The sequence below is a fragment of the Aethalodelphis obliquidens genome, unplaced genomic scaffold (assembly GCF_003676395.1).
Source record: "Aethalodelphis obliquidens isolate GAN/ISIS:26980383/991018 unplaced genomic scaffold, ASM367639v1 scaffold6, whole genome shotgun sequence".
Classification (NCBI taxonomy): Eukaryota; Metazoa; Chordata; class Mammalia; order Artiodactyla; family Delphinidae; genus Aethalodelphis; species Aethalodelphis obliquidens.
The window spans coordinates 74,992,870-75,014,964 of record NW_020837950.1 but is presented as its reverse complement, the minus strand read 5'-3'; the positions used below and the strand labels follow the sequence as shown (position 1 = coordinate 75,014,964).

Below are 22,095 nucleotides of genomic sequence, written 5' to 3'. Positions count from 1 at the left end.
GACAGGCCATCACGACAGCGCTTTATTCAACCTTCTCCTTACATCAACTCGAGTGCCTAGTCACCAGCACAGTCTGAGGGGACGGGCAGGGCACGCGGTCACAGCACAAGGGGACACCAGAGGCCAGGACCAGAGCGCTGGAAGGCCCTCTCGTCACGCTCTCCTGCCGCGAGGCTGGGACCAGACGCCCAGACAGCTCTGCCATTTCCCGCCCTGACTGCCGGTGGGCCACACGGTTCACAAATCTGGTTTTGAGCTGTTACAGGAACACGAATTTGATATTTTAATAAAAACACTATTTCTAAAAAAGGTGTTTACACACAGCCCGAGGAGGCGGCCCTCAGGCCAAGCCGGCCCTGGGCCCCTGGCGGACACGCAGACAGAGCCACCAGCGGCCCAGGGCCCGCCGTGAGGAGCACTGCCTAGAGGTTCTTCTCTGCAAGTTACCAGGTGCCCTTCCTTCTCAAAGTCTGGATTTGGATATTCCAAAGCGACTCTGGAAGCCACGTGCCAACTTCCTGAATCCCTAATGAAGAAACCGGTGTTTAGGTGGAGCGAAGGAAGAATTCCCATTCCGCGTCACAGATCCCGAGGACGTCACAGATCCCGAGGACACAGGCGCCCTCTTGAGAAAGCTCGGGAAGGCCGGGCACAGGCACCGGGCACTCAGTCAACAGACGGCGGCCCTGACGCCTCGCTCGTCACATAAGACTCTCGTTCCCAGAGCCGCGTTCCATACACCTGCACCCGGGCACCCCTGTCAGCGGCAATAAATAAAGTTCAGGACAGTAAAAACAAGCAACGCGAAGGGGGAAGCCTGCAGCAGACCGTGGCCCACGGTACAAACACCAGCGAAGGGTCCCGCTGCACTGGGGGCGCAGACACGCACGATCCGGGAGGGCGGGGGGGATGCGGGGTGGGTGTGCGATGGCAGCGACGGGGACGCCCCGGGCGCCTGGCGAAGGCAGCGAGGTGAGGACGGAGGCGGCAAGGACGACCCCATCCGCGGCACGCCGGCTACCACGAAGTTCACGAGCAAGCACGCTTCCGCAGCGGAAAACCAGGCCACTGAAACACGTGTGAGAGGACTCGGAAGTATCAACTAAGCGTGGGGAACGTGCCTCTTGAATAACCGAACGAGGAACCCTTTAGAACCACTGTCCCTTTACGAAGGTTTACATCTGAGAATACAGAAGCTTATGCTGTCGAGTTTCTTCTTTAGTGGCTGGGTAGAAAGTTTCAAGTAACTTGGAAGCGATCATCTCGTCGTCGTCCTCCCTCAGCTCATCTGGCCACTCTAGGCCCACGTCTTCCGATTCCTATGTCTGTTTTCCCCCAAAGAACGTTCTTGCCGTACCTGACCCAGCCTTCACGTGGGCAGCCGGACAGAGCTGGGGCCGCAGGCCGCCCAGCACCCCCGCCCCCCCCGCCACGGAGCACCGGCCTCCCCAAGCTGCCGGTTGTGGACCCATCACCGGACACGCGGTGACACCCACTCCGAACACCCCAAATGAGGACACTTCCTAAAAGCACAACAGATGACTGCACCCGAGATGCTTCACTGTCCAGGGCTTCATTAGCACCTCTCCTGGCATAATTACGTTGGATTTACTCAGGTGGGCAGACTGTCATGTGAGGAAATTCTGTACCAGTTAAGTGGTTAGGGTTAGGTGAGAATCAAAGAGAACTCAAGAAAGAGCTCGGATACACACGTCAGAGCGAACTTCCAGGAGACCTGACATCCGCGTCAGAGAACGCGGCCCTCCAGAGGCCACGGAGATGACGGGCGTGTTGCTCACTCGCTGCAGATGTGAGCTTGGGAGCGCGCACGAGTGGCTCCTATTCACACTGATCTGTGCGAATCCAGGCCCACGACTCACGCAGCGTCCTCTCCAGGCCGAGGCGGCTGTGTCTGCACGACTCCAATCCCACGCCTGGGGCTCCGTGGGCACGGGGAGTCCACGCGGCCGGTCCTCTCTCCTCCCGCAGCAGACACCGCCAGGGGACACGCGGGGAGGCCCGAGCCGCTTCAGGAGCCCAGGGGGCTGTGCAGGGCCACGACCCCCGCTGCCGGCAGGCCGCACGCTTGCCTGCCACAGCTGGGACCACAGCAGCACTGGGCCACCGCGTGAATCCAGAGCAGACTCCCTGGAGGGGTTCAGGGATCCAGACTGGCTGAATCTTCGTGGAATGATGGAAATTAAAAATTACCGATTATGAAGTCTCTGATTTATTACAGACAAAATATTAGATCTGTCTCTAAGAATCACTTCAAAGCAATAACTGTCACGTTAGGACCGCCGCGGCAGACGCACAAAGGGCCACCAAGGCACCTGAGAGCCGGCGGGCCCTAACTCTTCACCTCTGCGGCCTCCTTCTCGGCCTTCTCCTTGGCCTTCTCCCTCTCCTCCACCTTCTCCTCCTTCCCCAGCGTGGCCACAATCTCAGCCACCTGGCTGGTGGAGATGTGGATGTCTTCTTTGTCCACCAGCTCGATCACCTGCACACACGGGAAGGGACGAGGGCCTCAGAGGTGGCTCTGCCCCTTCACAGCATGAAATCTCCCCTCAGGACACGGAGGGCACACGGCACACGGCCACCAGGCTGGGATGGCCTTTGGCACCCATAGGCCACGCTGTCCCGCCGGGGGCCCTGGGTCCTCCATCTGCCCCGGTCTTCTGAGGGCCAGACCCCCACCCGCACGGAGCCAACAGGCTCCACAGCCCCAGCCCAGGCTATGAGCCGCCAGGGAGCGGGCCCAGGTGAGGGCGCCAGCTGTGCCTCCCTCGGGTCGCAGGGCTGCAGGAAGGTGGGATGGACGACACAGCGAGGCTGCCGGGCCGGGCCCTGCTCGGGCAGAGCGCCGTGGGCACCAAGGAGGGGCCCCAGACGACGGGCCCCGCCCAGCCACTGCTGCCGCCGGGGTGATGGCGCTCGGCCCCCGAGCGGGGAAGGCCGCGCTCCCGACCAGAGTGACGTCCGCTGACATTCTAGGTAGACGTTTGAGTGGAAAGTCCCCGACGGGCCGGAGAGACCCTGGAGCCATGAGAGCTGCCGGCGAAGGCGTGCTCTCCACAGGAACGCCAGAGCCCACGGCCGTCCTGTGGAGGCGGAGCCCCTTGCAGGTCGCCTGGGCTGCCCAAGCTCCCGGCACCCTCTCAGGCCTCCGGCCACCCCCAGGGGTCCCGAGGCCCAGCCCCGAGGGCCACACGCGTCCCCTCCGGGCTGCCATGGCCCAGCCCCCCCAACACCATGCTCCGCAGACCCGGCCAGGGCTGGGCCAGGGGAGGCCAAGCAAGAGCCGGTGGCCTGCTCTGGACGGACGGCCTCACTGCCCTGACTCCACTCTGTTTGCGGCGAGGGCAAGACCAGCCCCAGGGGCCTCTCGGGTGGACGCACAGGTGGAAAAGGCTGCCAGCGAGACCCCCACGACCCACCTTGACGAGGTCGTCGATGTTGACCTTGCCGTCCTTATTTTCGTCCAGGGCCGAGGCCAAGCTGACGAGCTTGTTTTCGGGAATGTGCTTGATTTGCTTCATGGCAGTGATGAGCTCAGCAACGCTGATGACGGTCCCCCTGGGGAACACAGCCCGCATGCGGCACAGCTGGCGCCCCCCACAGCCTCACTGGGGCCCCGTGGGTCAGACCTGCCCTGGACAGCCCCTCCCTCCAGAGCTCCCTCGCCCCGTCCTCTGGGAACACCCAGCCAGCTTGGACACAGAAACAGAAACCACCGCCCCGTCCAGGGTCTCCTGTGTGTGCGCAGCCGCCCAGCGAGCCCGGCCTCTCCAGTGGGGACGAGGCCAGTGGGTCCCTCAGGCCTGCCTGTGCCCTGGTCAGGGTGGGAGGGGCTGAGTATGGCCACACTGCCCTCCGACCAGGTGGAGGGCAGTGGGCCCACACAGCACAGCAGGTCAATCCAAGCGGGGACACTGGCCTTGCCCGGGGGGAAGGGCCGCTGACCTGAGGACAGCGGGGGCCCTGCAGCCAGCCCGCCTGCCTGCCCCCTGGAGACATGGGCGCTCGTGGTGCGGTGTCTGGCCCACGGGAGCGCCGAGTGTCAGTCGCTACCACCTGGGGGGGTTTCATTTGCCCGGCAGCCACTCACACGACACTGGCCCCCGCTGGCCGCTGTCCCAGGCATGTGGGACACACCAGTGCAGAGCCGGCCCCCACGCAGGGGGTCATTATTGAGTTGCCTGTGTGTAGGGGTTCAGGAAGAGGGAGGAGGCTGGAGGAAGGGGAGAAGGGACAGGGAGAGGCTGGTGGTTCCCAAGGGAGCTGTGATCCGAAGGACACTGTGGAAGGACCGGTGACAACAGCCTGGAGAGAGCTGGGGGAGGGGCGGTGGACACAGGGAGAGCAGGCAGCCGCAGCCCAGGTCCTCCAGACGTGGGCTGACAGCGCTGCACCGTGTGTGCGTGCGCTTGTGTGTGTGAGCACACGCGCGTGCAGGGAAGACCCAACTTGGGGCCGCTTCAGTGACAGTGTCGTGGAGAAGTGGGGACACCTGGGTTCTGGCTGCAGCCGCTAGGTCAGAAGGGCGGGGCAGCTGGTCACCAAAGCTGAGAAACGCGCTCCGGTCAGAAAGGCCCTGGGCCCCCCCGGGCTCCAGGCCCCCGGCAACCGCGTCGCACACTCACCCTGCAGGCGAGCCCTCGGCGGCCACGCCCAGCTTGCCAGCCTTCTGATCGGCCTCCAGCTGCGTGAGCAGGCTGTCGATCTGCCCGATCATCTGCTGCACCCGCTTCGTCAGCCTCTTGCTGGCTTTAGACTCTTCCACGTAGATTTCTTTGCCAGTCTTTGAAAGTTCCTTCTTGATCTCCTGCAAGTCCTAATAAAATTGTTTGCTTGTAAAAAGACTGCCTTAAAACTAAAAAAGAAACCTTAAGTTCACCTTGCAGAAGTACTGGGTTAACCCAGACTCCATCATCAAGGTGGAAAGGTCTAGGCTGTGCGCGGAGCGGTCCCATTAACTGGGGCCACGAAGCAGCAGGCTTACTGCTGTCTATCATGCAAATTGGTTCTCACTGCAAACTCAAGCACTGTTTTTGTAGCAAAGGAAATGAACTCTGTCCTGAACCCCCGACTTTCTTCCTGACGGTGAAAGAGTCCAGGAATGGTGAGTGCCTTCTTAAATTCCAACTTGTGGTTTTCCCTAGGAGCAAGCGTTACAGGGAAGAACGGGAGGTGAGGTGGGGACTGGAGAACCCACACAAGAGGGCTGCCACGACAAAGTTCAGAAAGTAACAGATTATTTTTACCAATCTTAAAATAAATAAATAAATAAATAGTGTGTGAGAAAGAAGTCTCTTTTGGGGAATCATGAACAAAATAAGATTTCATATACCAAGTGACCAGACTGTTCATCTGATACCTTCATGTGTTTAGAAACTAAAAAGATATATGCGTGTCATCGACAAGGGCGAATGGCCAGCATTCCGGGGGAAAGTGACAGAGTGGGATGACTAGAAAAGCTACTGAATAAGATTTACTTAAATTCAGTTTTCTCTCCAAAGACCATTTGGCCAGCTTTTCCCTTATCTGACGGAGGCATCACTGAATACTCGGGGCGATGCAGCCTGGGTTTACTCTGTGTGTAGCCTCAGCCCCGCCCCCGCCCCCCCTCCCCCCACGCCGCACCTCGCTGTAGTCCTGGACGTCCTCCTTCAGCAGCTCCAGCTCCTCCTTCTCTTTCGTCAGAGATTTCTTCTGACCCTTCAGTTTCGAGCAGGCGTCACTGAGTATGTCAATTTCCTCCTGAGTTATTTCCTCTTCCTGGAAAGAAAATAAACAAGCAAACCGAAACCCTACATGAAGGGGAGTAACTGGCTTTCCCCCGAAGGCTTGGCCACTTTTCTATCCGTGTCCCGTGTCCACACTGCGCATGCCAGTCTTGGGCTCTGGGCGAGGCGACAGGCACCTGCAGTCACCGTCTTCGCTCTCCGAGGGGCCTCCTGCACCCGAGCGCACCTGTGCAAATGTGTCCGGCAGACGTGCATAGCCACGGAGCGACCACCACCCGACAGAGAAGTATCGTCACCCTGAAGGTTTCCTTGTGCCCACGTCCCCACCCCCACCCCACTGGCCTGCCTTCTGCCACGACAGCCTCGTTTGCTGGAATTCTGACAAACGGTATCACATGGCTCGAGCTCCGTCACCCTGAGATTCACCCACATGACGGTGTGTTCCTTCTGACCGCCGTGCACGATTCCATCCGCAGATACGCCAAACCTGCTTCTCTCCATCGTCGTGGCTATTCTAGGTCCTCTGAATTTCCGTATATGTTTTAGAGTAAGTCTGTCAATGTCAACAACAAAGCCTGCTGGGATTTTGATGGTGTTGAATCCACAGATCGGCTGCGGAGAATTAACATCCTACCAACACCGAGTCTTCACATCCGCGAGTGCAGTGAAGCTCTCCGTTTAGTTGCTGCTTTAATCTACCTCAGCAACACTTTACAGCATCCTGTACAGGTCTTCGTATCTACTTTCAAACTTTCCCCGAGTAGTTCATTTTCCGGATGCTGCCGTGCGATGTGCTTCTTAGAATTTCAGCTTGATTGTTCGTTACTAGTACAAACAAGTGCGATGACCTCTTAGGTGCTCACGTCACCCGTGAATAGCTTCGCTTCTGTGCGATTTTCCTTGTTCTTCTCTAACCATCCTGGCCAGTCCCGCAGTCCGATGCTGAACCGGTGGTGACAGCAGACGCCCGTGCTACCGTTAGGGATCCTGTGACCGCAGGGGCCACTCTGGCTGCTTTAAGTGGGGTTGAGAAGGTTCGCTCCCACTCGTTTGCTGAGAGACCTTTTCAATTGAGGAGAGATGCTGAATTCTGCCAAGCGCTTTTTGTGCATCTGCTGAAATGATCGTACATGGTTTTTCTCTTGAGGCTGTTCATGTGCTCGTTACATTAACTAATTTTTTTGTATTCCTTGGACAAACCCCACCAGGTCACAGTGTATTGTCCTTTCTACAGAACAGCTGCATTTCACTTACTGGAAACTTGTTGAGAATTTCACACCTGTGTTCAGGACAGATGCTGGTCTGTAGCTGTCTCGTATCCACCTGGTTTTGGCATCAGGGGCAGCTCATCTCAGAATATCCTCTTCTCAACTTTCTGCCAAGAGCTTGTGTAGCACGGGAAGGGTTTATTCTTTACATGTTTGGACTCACCAGCAACTTCACCCCTGAAGCCATGTGGGTCTGGGGCTTTCCCTGTGGAGAGGTTCTTCAGCTACCAACTCAACTTCCTAGAGCTATTCAGGTCTCTGTCCGAGTAAATGGTCAATACCGGTAAGACCCAGCCTTGTGCTGCAAATAGGAAATGGCGGTGCTCCGACTCTCTGTGGCATCTTTCCAACAAACCAAGGTTCTTCAGTGTAAGTTTTTAAAGGTTTGTGCTCCTTGCTAAGAAATCCTTGGCGATCCTTAGCTCATAAGCTCTCCGGAGAGTTTAAATGTCCTTTCACGTCTAAGTCTTGAATCCACTGGAAATGGAATGCACCTGTTTCCATGGAGACAGCCAACCATCCTGGCCCTACTGCTGACGAGCGACCCCTAACCCCAGACCCCGCTCCATGGGCCCGACCAGGCCCCGCCTCTGTTCAGCTTCCTGGCCTCAGCCCCAAACTGCCTTCCAAATGACCCTGGTACCTCGGTTCCTGACCCTTCCCAGGGCCACCCTTCAAGCCTAGGTCAGCCCAGGCTCCGGGACCCTCCTCCTCTCAGCCTCTCCTCAGTGACAAGAGCGTGTGGGTCTTCATCTGTCTCCTGGGCCATCACCAGGCGAACAGAGGCTCACCGGACTCATCCCAGGCTACGCCAACCCCTTCCCACCACACCACACCAGCCCTGCAGCCCACAGCTCCCTTCACCAAGACCCCCGGTGTTGATGCTTTATGCTTTCTCTTCTCATACGCACAGGACTGGAGGACACTCCTCCCTGAGGCCCTGCAGTGGGGCCCTTCCCTCCACCTCCAATGACCCCGCCGGGGCCCATCAGGGGTCAGTCCCCATCCACACGGCCCTCAGGACACGTGACGAGGCCCACCCCTCCACCCAGGTATCAACACACTCGACTTCACGCGCACCCCCCACCACAGCCTCGTCCCCCCTCTGACCCCTCTGAATGCGGTGGTCCCCCACCCGCCCCACCCCGGGACCTCGCTGGGAATCCCCAGACATAAAGCTGCCGTCCTGGTTTCTGTCTCCTATTCCAGCTGCCCGACGCTGCTGCCGCCCATCTAGTAAACACCTCCTGCCCCCAACACGCCTTCAGAAGCCGCTCTGCCCATCATGCTCCGTGTGCCAGGGGCCACCTGGCAGTTCCCCCGGCAGAAGGCGTCTCATGAGGAACATGGGCTACAACCACGACGGCGAGGCTGCCAGAAGCGAGCACCCCCAGCGCGCACCGCACGTCGGGCCCCCTGCGCCGGGCAGCTGGGAAGGGGACAGCAAGGGGGGCTTCCCCGCTGGGGGCCCTGCCACGCAGAGCACAGGGGCCGCAGCCAGGGCAGGGCCGCCTCACCCTCCCCGGCCTCGCTCTCCTCGCCCCTCGACCATCCACCGTCACCCTGAGAAGCCAGGCTGCGGCCTTCCGGCCCCGCTTCCTCGGGAGCCCCCACCCTGCAGGCGGGCTCACTGGCCCTGCGGTGCGGCTCCAACACCGCTCCCTCCAGGCGGGCGCCGTTACCTTCAAGCCCTCTAGGACGGGCGCGCTGTCCGTCAGGGCCTCGGACGGCAGGGTCACATCAGGCACTTCCGGCTGCGGCTCGACCACCAGCCTCCCAGGGGCACCTTCTGCCACCACTTCAGGCTCCACTTCCTTCTGAAACGCAAAGCCGCTGCCGGCTCAGCACCACCCGTCAGACCGTGGCCTTCCCAGGCATCCACACCGGCAGACGTGCCGCTGGCCAGAGGGCCGCCAGGCGCGGGGCAAGGTCTACAGAGCCCGGCCGGCTGGCAGTGGGGTCTGCCTCCACCAGGTTCCGCCGCAGGACCCTCCACGTGAGCGCAGCGCGTGACGAGCGCAGTCACGCAGCTTCTGCATCCACGCCCCAGCACCTACGGGCTGCCGGAGGCCTCGGTCAGGTCGCCACAGCCTCGAACCCCAGCTTCAGGGCCTCAGGGCCGGCCGCTTGCGCTGACTGGCGCCCGAGCCGCAAGAGTGCGTCTGCCTCCCCGTGCCCCCACCCCACCCCCACCCCACCCATGGGCCCAGCCCTTCCACCGCCCCGCTGCCCGCTCACCGCCGCCTGGGACCGCCTCTGCAGCTCTTTCTCGCGATGCTCCTGCTGGATGGCCGCCTCCTCCTGCAGCGTGGCCTCCAGCTTCGCCTTGTTGTCCACCTGCTCGCCCTCCACCTCGGCCACCTTCACCTGGGCCTCCTTCGCCTTCAGGGAGGGGACACCTGTGAGCGCACTTGGAAGCGGGGCAGGCGCGCCCCCACCAGAGCAGCCCACACAGTGCCTGGCCCGGGTCTCGGGGTGTCTTGGCCATCAGGGCTTGCTCTCCGAGGAGCAGGAACCCCGGCTGCTGGGAAACGCCCTGAGGACCCCAAGGGTCACCTTCTGCACGCACCGCAGGGCCCTCAGCGTGTAGAGGGCAGACAAGAAAGGAGGGGGCAAGTGGTGGGTCCGGGGGCTCCCCCAGAAGGGAGAGGGCCCCCGGCAGAGTGAGCAGCAGAAGGGGGCCTTGCAACACGCACCACAATCTCCGGAAGGGTCTGCAGGGTGGACTTGAGCTGGTCGGCGGGAGAGAGGGTGTCAGGAAGGTACATGGCCCGGGACAGGATGAGCAGCGACGTCGGGATCTCCTGGTGCAGGTGCAGCTCCAGCCACTGGAAGTGGGAGGTGGAGACCCAGACTCACCTGCCGGCCTCATCCCACCCACGTTTCCTGTGACCCGGGCAAGGGCTTCTGGCCCTGGAACTTCCCTCTTTGTTCTGGTTTGCGTAGGGGAGGGGAGGAGGAGGACACTGGTGGCAACAACCACGGCGGCACCTGAGTGGGCGGACCCGTACGTCCCCCGAGCGAGTTCTCCCGGGAGAGACCCCGCAAGCTCCGAAGGGCCTATTTACCGCTGTGCTAACGCCCACTGCCTGCCTCAGTCACGTGACACCCCGCAGCGAGGCCGCTGTGCTAACGCCCACTGCCCGCCGCAGTCACGGGAGCAGGAGACACTCCGCAGCGAGGCTGCAGGGCTTATAAAACACTGAGCGAGACGGCCAGGTCCCGTTCCCAAAGTTCTTCACTTAACAATGGCACAGAAACTCCAAAGGTGGCGCTGGTGAATTCATTCGGCGTTTGAGGTTTGCACAGCTACCGTGAGCTGGGCACTGTTTGAGGCTATTTTAGTGACAGAGAATGTTCAAACTGACAAAAGAGACCCCGACAATGCTTGGACACAAGGTAGACACAGAACAAAAGATGGGGCGAGAAGAACTCTCAGAACGGGGAGAAAATGCCGAGCACAGGTTAAACGACGAGAGAAGGAAGACACCTGAGCCCTTGGAAACCGGAACCCCCCGAGTCCTGACATCCCTCGGGCACAGTGCCCCACACTCGAGTGCCCCAGGTGTGCTCCAGCCCAGGCGGACCCAGGGCACCCCCCACAGAGGAGGGTCTGCGAGGGGACCCTGTCGGAGACAAGGGCAGTGAAGACAAGGACGAGAAGGCACTGCCCACTAAGCACCGTCTGTGTCAGCAGGGCGGGCAGCGGGTGTCAACAGATCTGTCTACACTGGGAACACAACCCGAGGGGGTGCCCAGCTGGCGCCCTGCCCCTTTTGATGCGAAGGCTGAGTTGCTGTGAACGTTGCCTACCCATCGTCGCATCCACTCAGACCCATGCCGGCGGGGCAGGCCTGTGGCCCTGCAGAGCCGGCCCCTGGCTTCTGCCCGAGGGCCCTCTGAGCGGCCGGAGAAGCAGGGTCACTCAGACCCAGGCTGCCAAGAGCAGGGGTTTCGGAGGTCGGCCTGGCCTGGGTCCTACTTCCCCAAACACCCCTGGCCTCAGTTGAGAGTCGTACTGGAATTTCAAAGGAAGCTGACCTCGTCCTCGTGAGTCCACAGAAGACGAGGCGGAGGGAAGAGCAAGCACAGCAAAGGCAACCAAGAGCCGGGGAGGGAGATGGGAGCGGCGCCCAGGAATGGCGGGCAGCCACCGCGTGTGGAGCGCATACAGGCCCTGGCCCAGGCGGCAGCTGAGCCGGAGCACCTCCCGCCCCCTGCTGGGACGGAAGGGGGGGCCCCCCACCATGCCGCAGGTACGCACCTGCTTCAGCTGGCCCCGCAGACGGTCTTCCGTGACGCCCAGGGCCCGCATGCCTCGCGCCCGACACGCCGCCTGTAGCTCCTTGACGTTGAGGCTGTCCACACCCTCCTCAGCGATCAGCTGTCAAAGGAAGCCAGCAGTTACCTCCTGAAGGGTCACTACGGGTCTGTGCTGTCTGCATTCGCACGCTTGGGAACTAAGTGTCTGATTAGAAACCACCTTCCTGGGCTTCCCTGGTGGCGCGGTGGTTGAGAGCCCACCTGCCAATGAAGGCAACATGGCTTCGAGCCCCGGTCTGGGAAGATCCCACATGCCGTGGAGCGGCTGGGCCCGTGCACCACAGCTGCTGGGCCTGCGCTCTGGAGCCTGCGAGCGACAACGGCTGAGCCCGCGTGCTACAGCTGCTGAGGCCTGTGCGCCTAGAGCCCGTGCTCTGCAACCCCCCCTCGCTGCAACTAGAGAGGGCCCGTGCGCAGCAATGAAGACCCAATGCAGCCAAAAATAAATAAAATAAATACATTTATAAAAAAAAGAAAGAAACCACCTTCCTACTATGCTTTGCCAAACACAAGATAAACCCCCACTACCAAGGCCCCGATTCCAGGTTTGCAGTGATCAGACCTTCTGACAGAGGGTGGGACCTTAGGGTCAACAGCCAGGACCCACCCCGAGATGCGAAGACACCCACTCAGGGCCTGCTCTCTGCCCAGGGAGCAGCCCTGCTGCCCGAACCCCATGCTTCTCCCATCCTGCACTGTGCAGGGACGAGGGGGGAGGAGAGGAGGAACAAACGGCAACAGTGCCACCTGCTCCCCCCATTTAAACCCCCCAGTGACCCTGTGAGGAGGACACGACCGCTACCTGCGTCAACTGTGAGACAACCGTAGGCGGACATGCAGCCACACGGCTCCTCCCCGTGGCTAACACCTTGCAACGTGCAGTATCAAACCACCGCCGGGACGCGATGCCGAGCCAGTCCAGGCAGAAGACACCTCTGTCCCCACGAGGACCTCACAGACACTCCCACCCCGTCTTGACCCCTGGGAACCAACCACCAAACCGCTCTTCGTCCCCGTGATTCTGTCACTTGAAGAGCATTACAGGGATGGGACTGCACAGCACACAGCCTTTGGGGACTCCTTGAGGATCCACGCAGTGTGTGTAGTAATAACCCACTCCTTTCCTTAGTGAGTACACTGCCTGGTACAAACGTCCTGGTTTCACCGTTTGCCCCGTGAAGGACATCTGGGTTGTTTGTTCCTTTCCCCGTCTTCCCGTGGGGCACGTGGATCCCGTCTGCACTTGTCTCCTGCGCTTCTGAGCACATGTCTGCGTCCGTTTTCAGGGGCTGCTCTGGTATCACATGATGCACCTACCCCATCATGGAGGGAACGTGGTGGCCTCCCCCCTTTATCCTCCCGCGCTTGTCGAGCTCATCCTCATGTCACCTACTGACACAGTGCCCCATCTTCGCCTCCACCATCGCACTTTACTTAGAAGACACACGAGCAGAAGCAAAGCCTGGTGCTTGTGTTTTTTCTTCCTGACGCCCTAAGGTTCCTCTAGGCTCTGCTGGTGACAAATTGTCGTAGTTTTCCTTCACCTGGGAACGTCTTGATTTCTCCCTCGTTTTTATCTTTAATTTTTATTTTTGCTGAATCTAGGATTGAATTGACCGAGTTCTTTTTTTTCAGCACACGAAAAATACTTTCCAGTTCCTTCTGGCCTCCATGGTTTCTGATGAGAAATGCACTGTCATTTGAATTGTTTTTCCTGCAGGTAAGATGCCATTCTCTCTCATTGCTTTCAAAATTATTTCTTCTTTTTTTTTAAAATAAATTTATTTTTATTTTTGGCTGCGTTGGGCCTTCATTGCTGCGCGCGGGCTTTCTCTGGTTGCGGTGAGCGGGGGCTACTCTTCGTTGCGGTGCGCGGGCTTCTCACTGCAGTGGCTTCTCTTGTTGCGGAACATGGGCTCGAGGCGCGAGGGCTTCAGTAGTCGTGGTGCACGGGCTTAGCTGCTCCACGCCACGTGGGATCCTCCCGGACCAGGGACCGAACCTGTGTCCCCTGCACTGGCAGGCAGATTCTTAACCACTGGGCCACCAGGGAAGCCCCTCAAAATTACTTCTTTGTCCTTCACGTTTGCTCATTTGACTATGGGTCTTTGTGTGGCCTTCTTTGTGCTTATCCGGTCTGAGGTTCACTCAGCGTCTTCAATCTGTAGATGCATGCCTTTCACCGAATCTGGGGAGTGGCCCACGGTCAGGATGGCGCTGGCACCCACTGCTTGTCTTCTTTTCGTTCGCTTTGGGGTCCTCCTGGTTCTCAGCACGAGGAGTGATTTTCGGCTGAAGCTGGACATTCTGGGTATAATTCTGGGTATTACGCTATGCGATCCTGGAGCTCACTTCCATCTTCTGTCCTAACTGGCTTCCTCTTGACAGTGCTCTGGCATGGGGGTGTTCTACCCAGCGTTTACAGGTGGTGTAACTGACAATCTGGCATCTACTGATCCAAACCAACGGACAAAGTTGTTTACGTCTCCCCTGCTGCCTGGCTTTCCTGGGCGTGCTACAATCATATTTCAAATCCTCCAACCACAAACTCTGACCTCTGCTTCACGTCCTGCCCAATGAAAAACGCCTCCAGCTGACCACTCCCGCTGACCAGTGATGAAGGCTGTCTCGACTCCTCCCTCTCCTCACGTCCTGGTCCCCTCTTCTGGGGAACTGTGAGCACAGCTTCCTTCCAACAGCCCTGAGCTCTCTGTGGCATCACTCAGTCATTGTAAATTACACCCCGGAACGGATGAGATCTGGCCTCCACTGAGGCCAGGGGGAGAGGTACTTCTGAGTCTACTGGGAGGGGTGGGTGGAGTCTGGCCTCCCCGCTAGGCTCTGCATGCCTCCCTGGCTGGGAGGGGCGGAAGAACCTCTTACTGGCCCCTCCTGACACCACTCCAGCAGGGAAGTATGGAGAGTGCCTTGAGACTGTCGGGTGCCGGTGGAGGCCAGGCCCCCTGCTGGTCTCTACTGACACCACAGGGGGCAGGGGGCAGGGGGCCGGGGATGAATGAGCCAGCTCCTCGCGGCCTTCCCCGATACCATCCCAGCTGCTACAGCCTGAGGGTGGCGGTCCCAACCCCACCGCCACTGTGTGTGTGTTGGGGGGGGGGGTCTGGGGAGGGTCGGGGTGGGGAGACACTGTTTCCTGTGGCGTCTGGCTGGAGCAGAGCCATCACTCTCTGAAGTCTTCTGTCCTGCTAGGTGGCCCCGTTCCTTTCCTCTGACCATAGGATGGCGATTCTGGCTTCTTCAGCCCCATGGCTGGATCTATGAGGCACAAAGACCTCCTGTGTCATTCCTGGGGTCCCAGGGGCTTCTCCCCACTTTTCAGAATCTTCTTATGTATGTTTTTTACCATTTAACGTCCACGGGAAAGTATGCCCCCTCCACCTTCTCCACAGCAGAGGTCTGGCCACCGCCCCACCTCATAGGAATCTGAAGCACTGAGGTGAGGTGACTTGTTCAATTTCACAAAGCTAGTGAGTGGCCAGGACACAACCCAGGCCACCTGCCTTCATGCTGCCTCTCCCGAGGAGGGGCAGCCGCAGAGCAAATTCTCCAGCAGAGCAGAGAGACAACTTCTCTTCATCCTTACAAAATGCAGTGATGATCTGCTTCTGGAGAACAAGAGAGGAAGTTTTACCTGCAGACGGAAATCTTGGAGGATGGGTTTAAGAGTGATCAGACCAAGAAGAGAGGATAAGTAAACCACACGTACAAAAGGATGTAAAATACAGGAAGAGCATATGTGATGCAGGGACCGTGAGCGGTCTAAGGGGAACATAACCCATGTCGGGGGGGTAGGGGGGTATTTAATGAAATGATGGAAGCACCACAACCAGGAAATAGGATAAGCACAGACACAGACACGCTTAGGGACGTTACTGTATAGCTGCTAAAATCCAAACAAGATGTAACAAAATCCAAACATCTCGGATGCTGCCGGAGAAAGATGGACACCCTCAAAGGAACAATAATAGGCCTGCCAGCTGACATGCACTCAATGGCATCTTTTTTTTTTTTTTTTTTTTTTTTGCGGTACGCGGGCCTCTCACTGCTGTGGCCTCTCCCGCTGCGGAGCACAGGCTCCGGACGCGCAGGCTCAGCGGCCATGGCTCACGGGCCCAGCGGCTCCGCGGCACGTGGGATCTTCCCGGACCGGGGCACGAAGCCGTGTCCCCTGCATCCGCAGGTGGACTCTCAACCACTGCGCCACCAGGGAAGCCCTCAGTGGCATCTTTAAATGTAGAAAAAAGAACTGCAAGCCTGGAGTCCTACACCCAGCAATACCCTGCAGAATGGAAGGTTAATACAGACAAATCCATACAAACGCCACTGAGGGGACTCCTCAAGCGGAGGAAACGGTCCGGGTGGAAACGCAGGAAGGAAGCAAGGGGGTCAGGAGGGCAAATACGTGGTGCACACACATCAACTCAGCAGCAAAAGCGCGTGCGACGCAGAGGCGGGGCCGGCGAGTGCAGCTGGGGCCTGGCGCGTGGCAGGTAAAGCACTCAGTCCCGTTAGACCCCTGTGTGTCGGGGAAGCGCGTTGTAAACTCCAGAGAAACTGCTAAAACAATAAACAAGGAGCAAGCCACTGGAGAGCGGGTGGGAGAGTAAACGGTTGGTTAATCCAAAGGAAGGCAAGAAAGGGGATAAAGTGGAACATGAAACACACAGGACAAACAGGCAAAGAGTATGGACTAAACACTACAACTGTAAGACAGAGGGTCGTCAGAGCAGATGAAAACAGTAACAAACACAAGGCAGAGAGGATTCAGGAAGCCTGTAAGTAACAAGAGGGAAGATCAGCCCCGAGGCAAGCTGGTGGAGCTATCAGAAGACCAGGCGCCACAGACGTCAACGCAGGCAGCGTCACTAGGGAGAACGAGGGGCACTTCGTGACTTCCTGAGACACACACACTGCACGGGGGCAGGCGGGCGGCACAGCTCCGGAGCAATCTGGTCACGGGCCAGGACTTGCTTCTGGCCTCCTGCCCTTTTTACTCAGGAGCCGCCATTCTAGGTCACTATTTTTATAGGACCTATCAAAGATCTGGGGCATAACTCACATTAACAGGTATTTATTGGAGGCTTCTTTAGGGTAGCAGCTTAGCTGAAGTGACCGTTAATAAACTAGGACACGTTCATATGATGAAACATCAGGCCGCCTTTAAAAGCCACCTTTTCAGCGACTACGTCCCACCACGGGAAGGTGTGCTGTCACGGCGGCTGGAAACCGTGTGATCCCAGCACTCACCCCAGGAGACACAGACGAGCCCCGAGCGGGCTGTGGGTGCTCACCTTGTCGTCGGCCTTGATGGAGCGCAGCCTCATGGTGAGCTGGAAGCGCAGGAAGTTGTTGGTGCCCATGGACTGCAGCTCCAGCAGCTTGCACAGCGCCACCAGCTGTAGGCGCGTGAGGTTGTCCAGGGTCAGCTCGTCCTCAAACAGTTTGGAAAACCGCATGATTTCCTCGTTGCTGGGTCTCTCACCCGTCTCTCGGATCTGCGGGAGCCATGGTAAGGGTCACCACGGGTGGGCCGTGTCCCCCGCACCCCCACGGCCTCGGGTCACACGCCTCAAGTCAGGAAACAAAGCAGAAGGGGCCACCCACACCCTCCCTCAGCTCCACTCACGTCTCCTACCGGGAGTGGCCCCTGCGACCCAAAGCCCTGAGCGCCGCCTGGCTGGGCTCCTGCGAGCGAGGCGTCCGCGCAGGAGATGGCATCCGGTCCCTGGCCCTTGTCTGCTACACCAGCGGAGCCGAGGCGGCTGGCCGGGAGGAGGCTGGGGCCTCTCCATGCTGGGCTGGCCTCCCGCACCGTGGGCGTGGCTATGGGGCAGTCTGCCCCTCCTTCCCAGCCCAGCCCCCTGCTGGTCACAACTGTGGGGTCTTAGGTTCCTGCCAAACTCTACCTCCCCCAGGGCTGCTGCAAAGTCCGGAGACCCAGGCCAGGGCTTGTGAACGTAAGTTCACGTTCTCGGGGCAGCAGGCTTGACCTCCAGGAGCCCCGCCCCCATTGTGCACAGTGAAAAGGAGGGAAGAAAGGAGAAAAGGCACGCTCCCCAGATAAGGTGGGCAGCCCCGAGGCGCTAACCAGCACTGGGGACCGACAGGGCAAGGCCTCAAGGGACGACGCATCACAGCACCTTCTGGAAAAACATGGCGAAGTCTTTGGTGGCGTCCCCCTTGGCTGCCTTGTTCTTCAGGGCCATCTCCTCGATGGTGTCCTGCAGAAACTTGGCCAGCTCCAACTTGACCCGCAGTTCCTTCTTCAGCCTCTCTTCCTGCGAAGTCAGAGAGGGCACTGCACTCCTGGGTTCCCGCCCCGCACGGCTTCCTGGACGGCGCCGATCCGGCAGCTGCTTCGAGCCCCAGCACGAAGTGCATGTACACCCAACCCAGCGCCGCCACACGCCTCCTGAACAGCGCTTCCTCCACCCACGAGCTCTGTGTGACCCTCCCCCCACCCCTGCCAGAGAAGGGCCGGCAAATTCCATAAAGGGCTGGCCTATAACGCTTTCAGGCCCTGCGGGCTGAGCCGTGTGAAACGTGGAGGCCACCAGACAACACACACACGACAGGCAGGCATGTCCCCAGAGGCCTTACTGACCAAAATGGCCCGTGGGCTGGAAGTCTGCCAACCCTGCCCTAGACCCGTCTCGTCCCCCACGAATGGGTCTCGACCTGTGGCTCAAGGAACACTGGTCTAGAGAAACTAGAATTTAAGACACATTTTAAAGAGAAGCAAACCTGAAACCAGCATCTATTAAATAATCACAGCACAGCATGACTGAATTATGAAGAAAACATAAAATTTAGAAACATCTAACATCTGAAATGTCAGTCATAAAACAATGCGGCCTTGTAACTGCTTTCAAACTGGGTCAAAACGAGCCGGTCACCTTGATGGACTGGGTCTCGAACGTGGACGGTAACATGTTGGGGAAGAGCTTTACGGCAACAGGAAGCAGGAACTCCATGAAGGGCACCACCACGAAGACCAGGAAGGGCACCAGGCGGAAGAGGTCGGCACAGATCCGGAGGAACTGGAAAGGGGTGGAGGGACCAGAGGGTGACTGGGGAGCATTTCTTGCACAGTCGTCCGCAGGAGCAACAGCAGGCGCCTCGCAGGGAGCAGACAGGGCTCCGGAGGCCCCCTGAGGCCAAACCACAAGGTGACGCCTTCAGAAAAGCTGGGTGAAGCTACCTCCCTGTGTGGAGGGGCACCCATCACTGGATGCTGCCAGTGAGCCGCCCCCCAGGGCGTCTGCCAGGTGCCCACCGGCCTGGCAGACAGCTGGACGAGACTGACAGACGGAGGACTGGCCACTGCTGGCAGCAGCGAGGGCCTCCGGGGAAGGCTGCGGCCACACCACGCACTCCAGGCGCTCTGCGGAAAGGAGGGCCGAGTGTTGGCGGGGCACTTCTCTTGTGTTCCCCGACACGATCGGTTAGATTTAAGACTATGTAACACAGCAATGATCAGGGAAAAAATCCAAGTGCCTCACTGATGCAAACAAACCACTGCTGAAGACATTAAAGAAACGTGCGACGTGAAATAACCGACAACCCCTGGGAACAGCGGACACTGCCAGGCCTCCAGCGGCTCACCTGCCCCTGCGCCAGTGCCTGCTCACGCGTGCTCCTTCCACTCGGAACCGCCTGGGTGCACGGCAGCCGAGACTACACTCCCCGCATCCCCAGCTGTGTTTCCACCGTGACTGACGAGACCGTCTTTGGAGGAGTGACGTCATTTCTACTAAGGGCCTCGTTTCTGGCTGGCACCACTTTCCATGATGGTTGCCCTCCCCGGGGGTCAGGCGCCACCCACCCTGCGACAGCGGTCACTGTGATCACCTGGACAGGCTGTTCTCTCCACTTGTGAGGGAACGCCCTGAGAGCACGCAAATAAACACCCATCTCTCTCCCTAGACACACTCATCACAGTTCCTCCCAAACCAGCCTCTACTCTGATGGTCACAAAACGGCAATTTCCTAACTCAAGCCCATCTCCCCATTTATCGACCTCGCTTTGCACCTTCATTTTTCTATTTATTACCAAAATGGACTCAAGGATTCCCATGTTTTTCATTTGTTTATAATTCATTATCATCTATATTTTTATGCTCAAATGATCCCAGATATGACCCTTCAAGTTGGTGCCTATGTTTTTTAACATTCTTCCATTAAATTATTTTTAGCAGTTCTATCGAGGTTTAATTTACATACCGTAACATTCACTCATTGTAAGTATGTAATTCAATAAATTTTGGTAAATTTATAGACTGAAACCATCTCTAAAATCCAGTTTTAGAACACTTTCATCGTGACAAAAAGTCCCACTGTGTCCATCTGCAGTTAACCTCCATTTCCACTCTGGGGTCTAGGCAAACAGGGATTTGATTTCTTTCTACAACTTTGCTTTTCCTGAAAATTTTCCATGCACAGAGCCAGCGTCCAGCTTCTGTTACCGGTGTATAAATGTCTAGGAATATCATGTCCTCTTGGCAACCTGACCCTCTCGTCACCATGAGTGGCCTCTTCTGCCCTGGTACTCCTGCTCTAACGTCGACTCTGCCTGATGTTAACGTTGGCTTTCCTGGACTAGTGTTAGCACCGCTTACCTTTCTCCATTCTTTTACTTTTAACCTATTTGTGTCTCTACATTTAGATGTGTTCCTTGTCGAGTGCACAGAGCTCAGTCTTGCTTTTTCATTTAATCTGACAAGATCAACCATTTACTTAATAAAACTAGAAAAAGAAAACACCATACGACCATCTAAATAGACACAGAAAAGATAAACAACAAGAATGTACTGTGATGAAAGAAATTAAAGATGATACAAATAGATGGAGAGATATACCATGTTCTTGGATTGGAAGAATCAACATTGTGAAAATGACTCTACTACCGAAAGCAATCTATAGATTCAATGCAATCCCTATCAAACTACCACTGGCATTTTTCACAGAACTAGAACAAAAAATTTTGCAATTTGTATGGAAACACAAAAGACCCCGAATAGCCAAAGCAATCTTGAGAACGAAAGAAGGAACTGGAGGAATCAGGCTCCCAGACTTCAGACTATACTACAAAGCTACAGTTATCAAAACGGTATGGTACTGGCACAAAAACAGAAAGATAGATCAATGGAACAGGATAGAAAGCCCAGAGATAAACCCACGCACATATGGTCACCTTATCTTTGACAAAGGTGGCAGAAATGTACCGTGGAGAAAGGACAGCCTGTTCAATAAGTGGTGCTGGGAAAACTGGACAGCTACATGCAAAAGTATGAAGTTAGATCACTCCCTAACGCCATACACAAAAATAAGCTCAAAATGGATTAAAGACCTAAATGTAAGGCCAGAAACTATCAAACTCTTAGAGGAAAACATAGGCAGAACACTCTATGACATAAATCACAGCAAGGTTCTTTCTGACCCACCTCCTAGAGTAATGGAAATAAAAACAAGAGTAAACAAATGGGACCTAATGAAACTTAAAAGCTTTTGCGCAGCAAAGGAAACCATAAAGAAGACCAAAAGACAACCCTCAGAATGGGAGAAAATATTTGCAAATGAAGCAACTGACAAAGGATTGATCTCCAAAATTTATAAGCAGCTCATGCAGCTTAATAACAAAAAAACAAACAACCCAATCCAAAAATGGGCAGAAGACCTAAATAGACATTTCTCCAAAGAAGATATACAGAGTGCCAACAAACACATGAGAGAATGCTCAACATCACTAATCATGAGAGAAATGCAAATCAAAACTACAATGAGATATCATCTCACATCAGTCAGAATGGCTATCATCAAAAAATCTAGAAACAATAAATGCTGGAGAGGGTGTGGAGAAAAGGGAACCCTCTTACACTGTTGGTGGGAATGTAAATTGATACAGCCACTGTGGAGAACAGTATGGAGGTTCCTTAAAAAGCTACAAATAGAACTACCATATGACCCAGCAATCCCACTACTGGGCATATACCCTGAGAAAACCATAATTCAAAAAGAGTCATGTACCAAAATGTTCATTGCAGCTCTATTTACAATAGCCCGGAGATGGAAACAACCTAAGTGTCCATCATCGGATGAATGGATAAAGAAGATGTGGCACATATATACAATGGAATATTACTCAGCCATAAAAAGAGACGAAATTGAGCTATTTGTAATGAGGTGGATAGACCTAGAGTCTGTCATACAGAGTGAAGTAAGTCAGAAAGAGAGAGACAAATACCGTATGCTAACACATATATATGGAATTTAAAAAAAAAAATGTCATGAAAAACCTAGGGGTGAAACAGGAATAAAGACACAGACTTACTAGAGAATGGACTTGAGGCTATGGGGAGGGGGAAGGGTAAACGGTGACAAAGCAATAAAGAGGCATGGACATATATACACTACCAAACGTAAGGTAGATAGCTAGTGGGAAGCAGCCGCATAGCACAGGGACATCAGCTCGGTGCTTTGTGACCGCCTGGAGGGGTGGGATAGGGAGGGTGGGAGGGAGGGAGACACAAGCGGGAAGAGATATGGGAATATATGTATATATATAACTGATTCATTTTGTTGTGAAGCTGAAACATACCATTGTAAAGCAATTATACTCCAATAAACATGTTAAAAAAAAAAAAAAAAAAAAAAAAAGAATGTACTGTATAGCACAGGAAACTATATTCAATATCTTATAATAACCTGTATCACGAAAAATAATCTGAAAAATGTAT

At 56.4% G+C, this 22,095-nt stretch overlaps 1 protein-coding gene across 4 annotated transcripts in view; it reads right to left on the bottom strand.

Annotated features, from left to right (window-relative positions):
• LETM1 (leucine zipper and EF-hand containing transmembrane protein 1) overlaps positions 1–22,095 on the bottom strand; it is a 34,541-nt gene continuing 12,446 nt past the window's right edge. Inside the window, exons 4-14 of one of the 4 annotated variants that reach the window (XM_027103946.1) lie at positions 18,256–18,399; positions 17,500–17,637; positions 16,651–16,854; positions 11,280–11,399; positions 9,712–9,843; positions 9,254–9,397; positions 8,698–8,829; positions 5,644–5,778; positions 4,644–4,834; positions 3,438–3,576; positions 1–2,500 (exon numbers count right to left, since the gene is read on the bottom strand). In XM_027103946.1, coding sequence (XP_026959747.1) covers positions 2,351–2,500; positions 3,438–3,576; positions 4,644–4,834; positions 5,644–5,778; positions 8,698–8,829; positions 9,254–9,397; positions 9,712–9,843; positions 11,280–11,399; positions 16,651–16,854; positions 17,500–17,637; positions 18,256–18,399 — 1,629 coding nt within the window. In that variant the 3' untranslated portion in view covers positions 1–2,350. The other 3 variants (XM_027103945.1, XM_027103947.1, XM_027103948.1) reach the window with 3 other exon arrangements.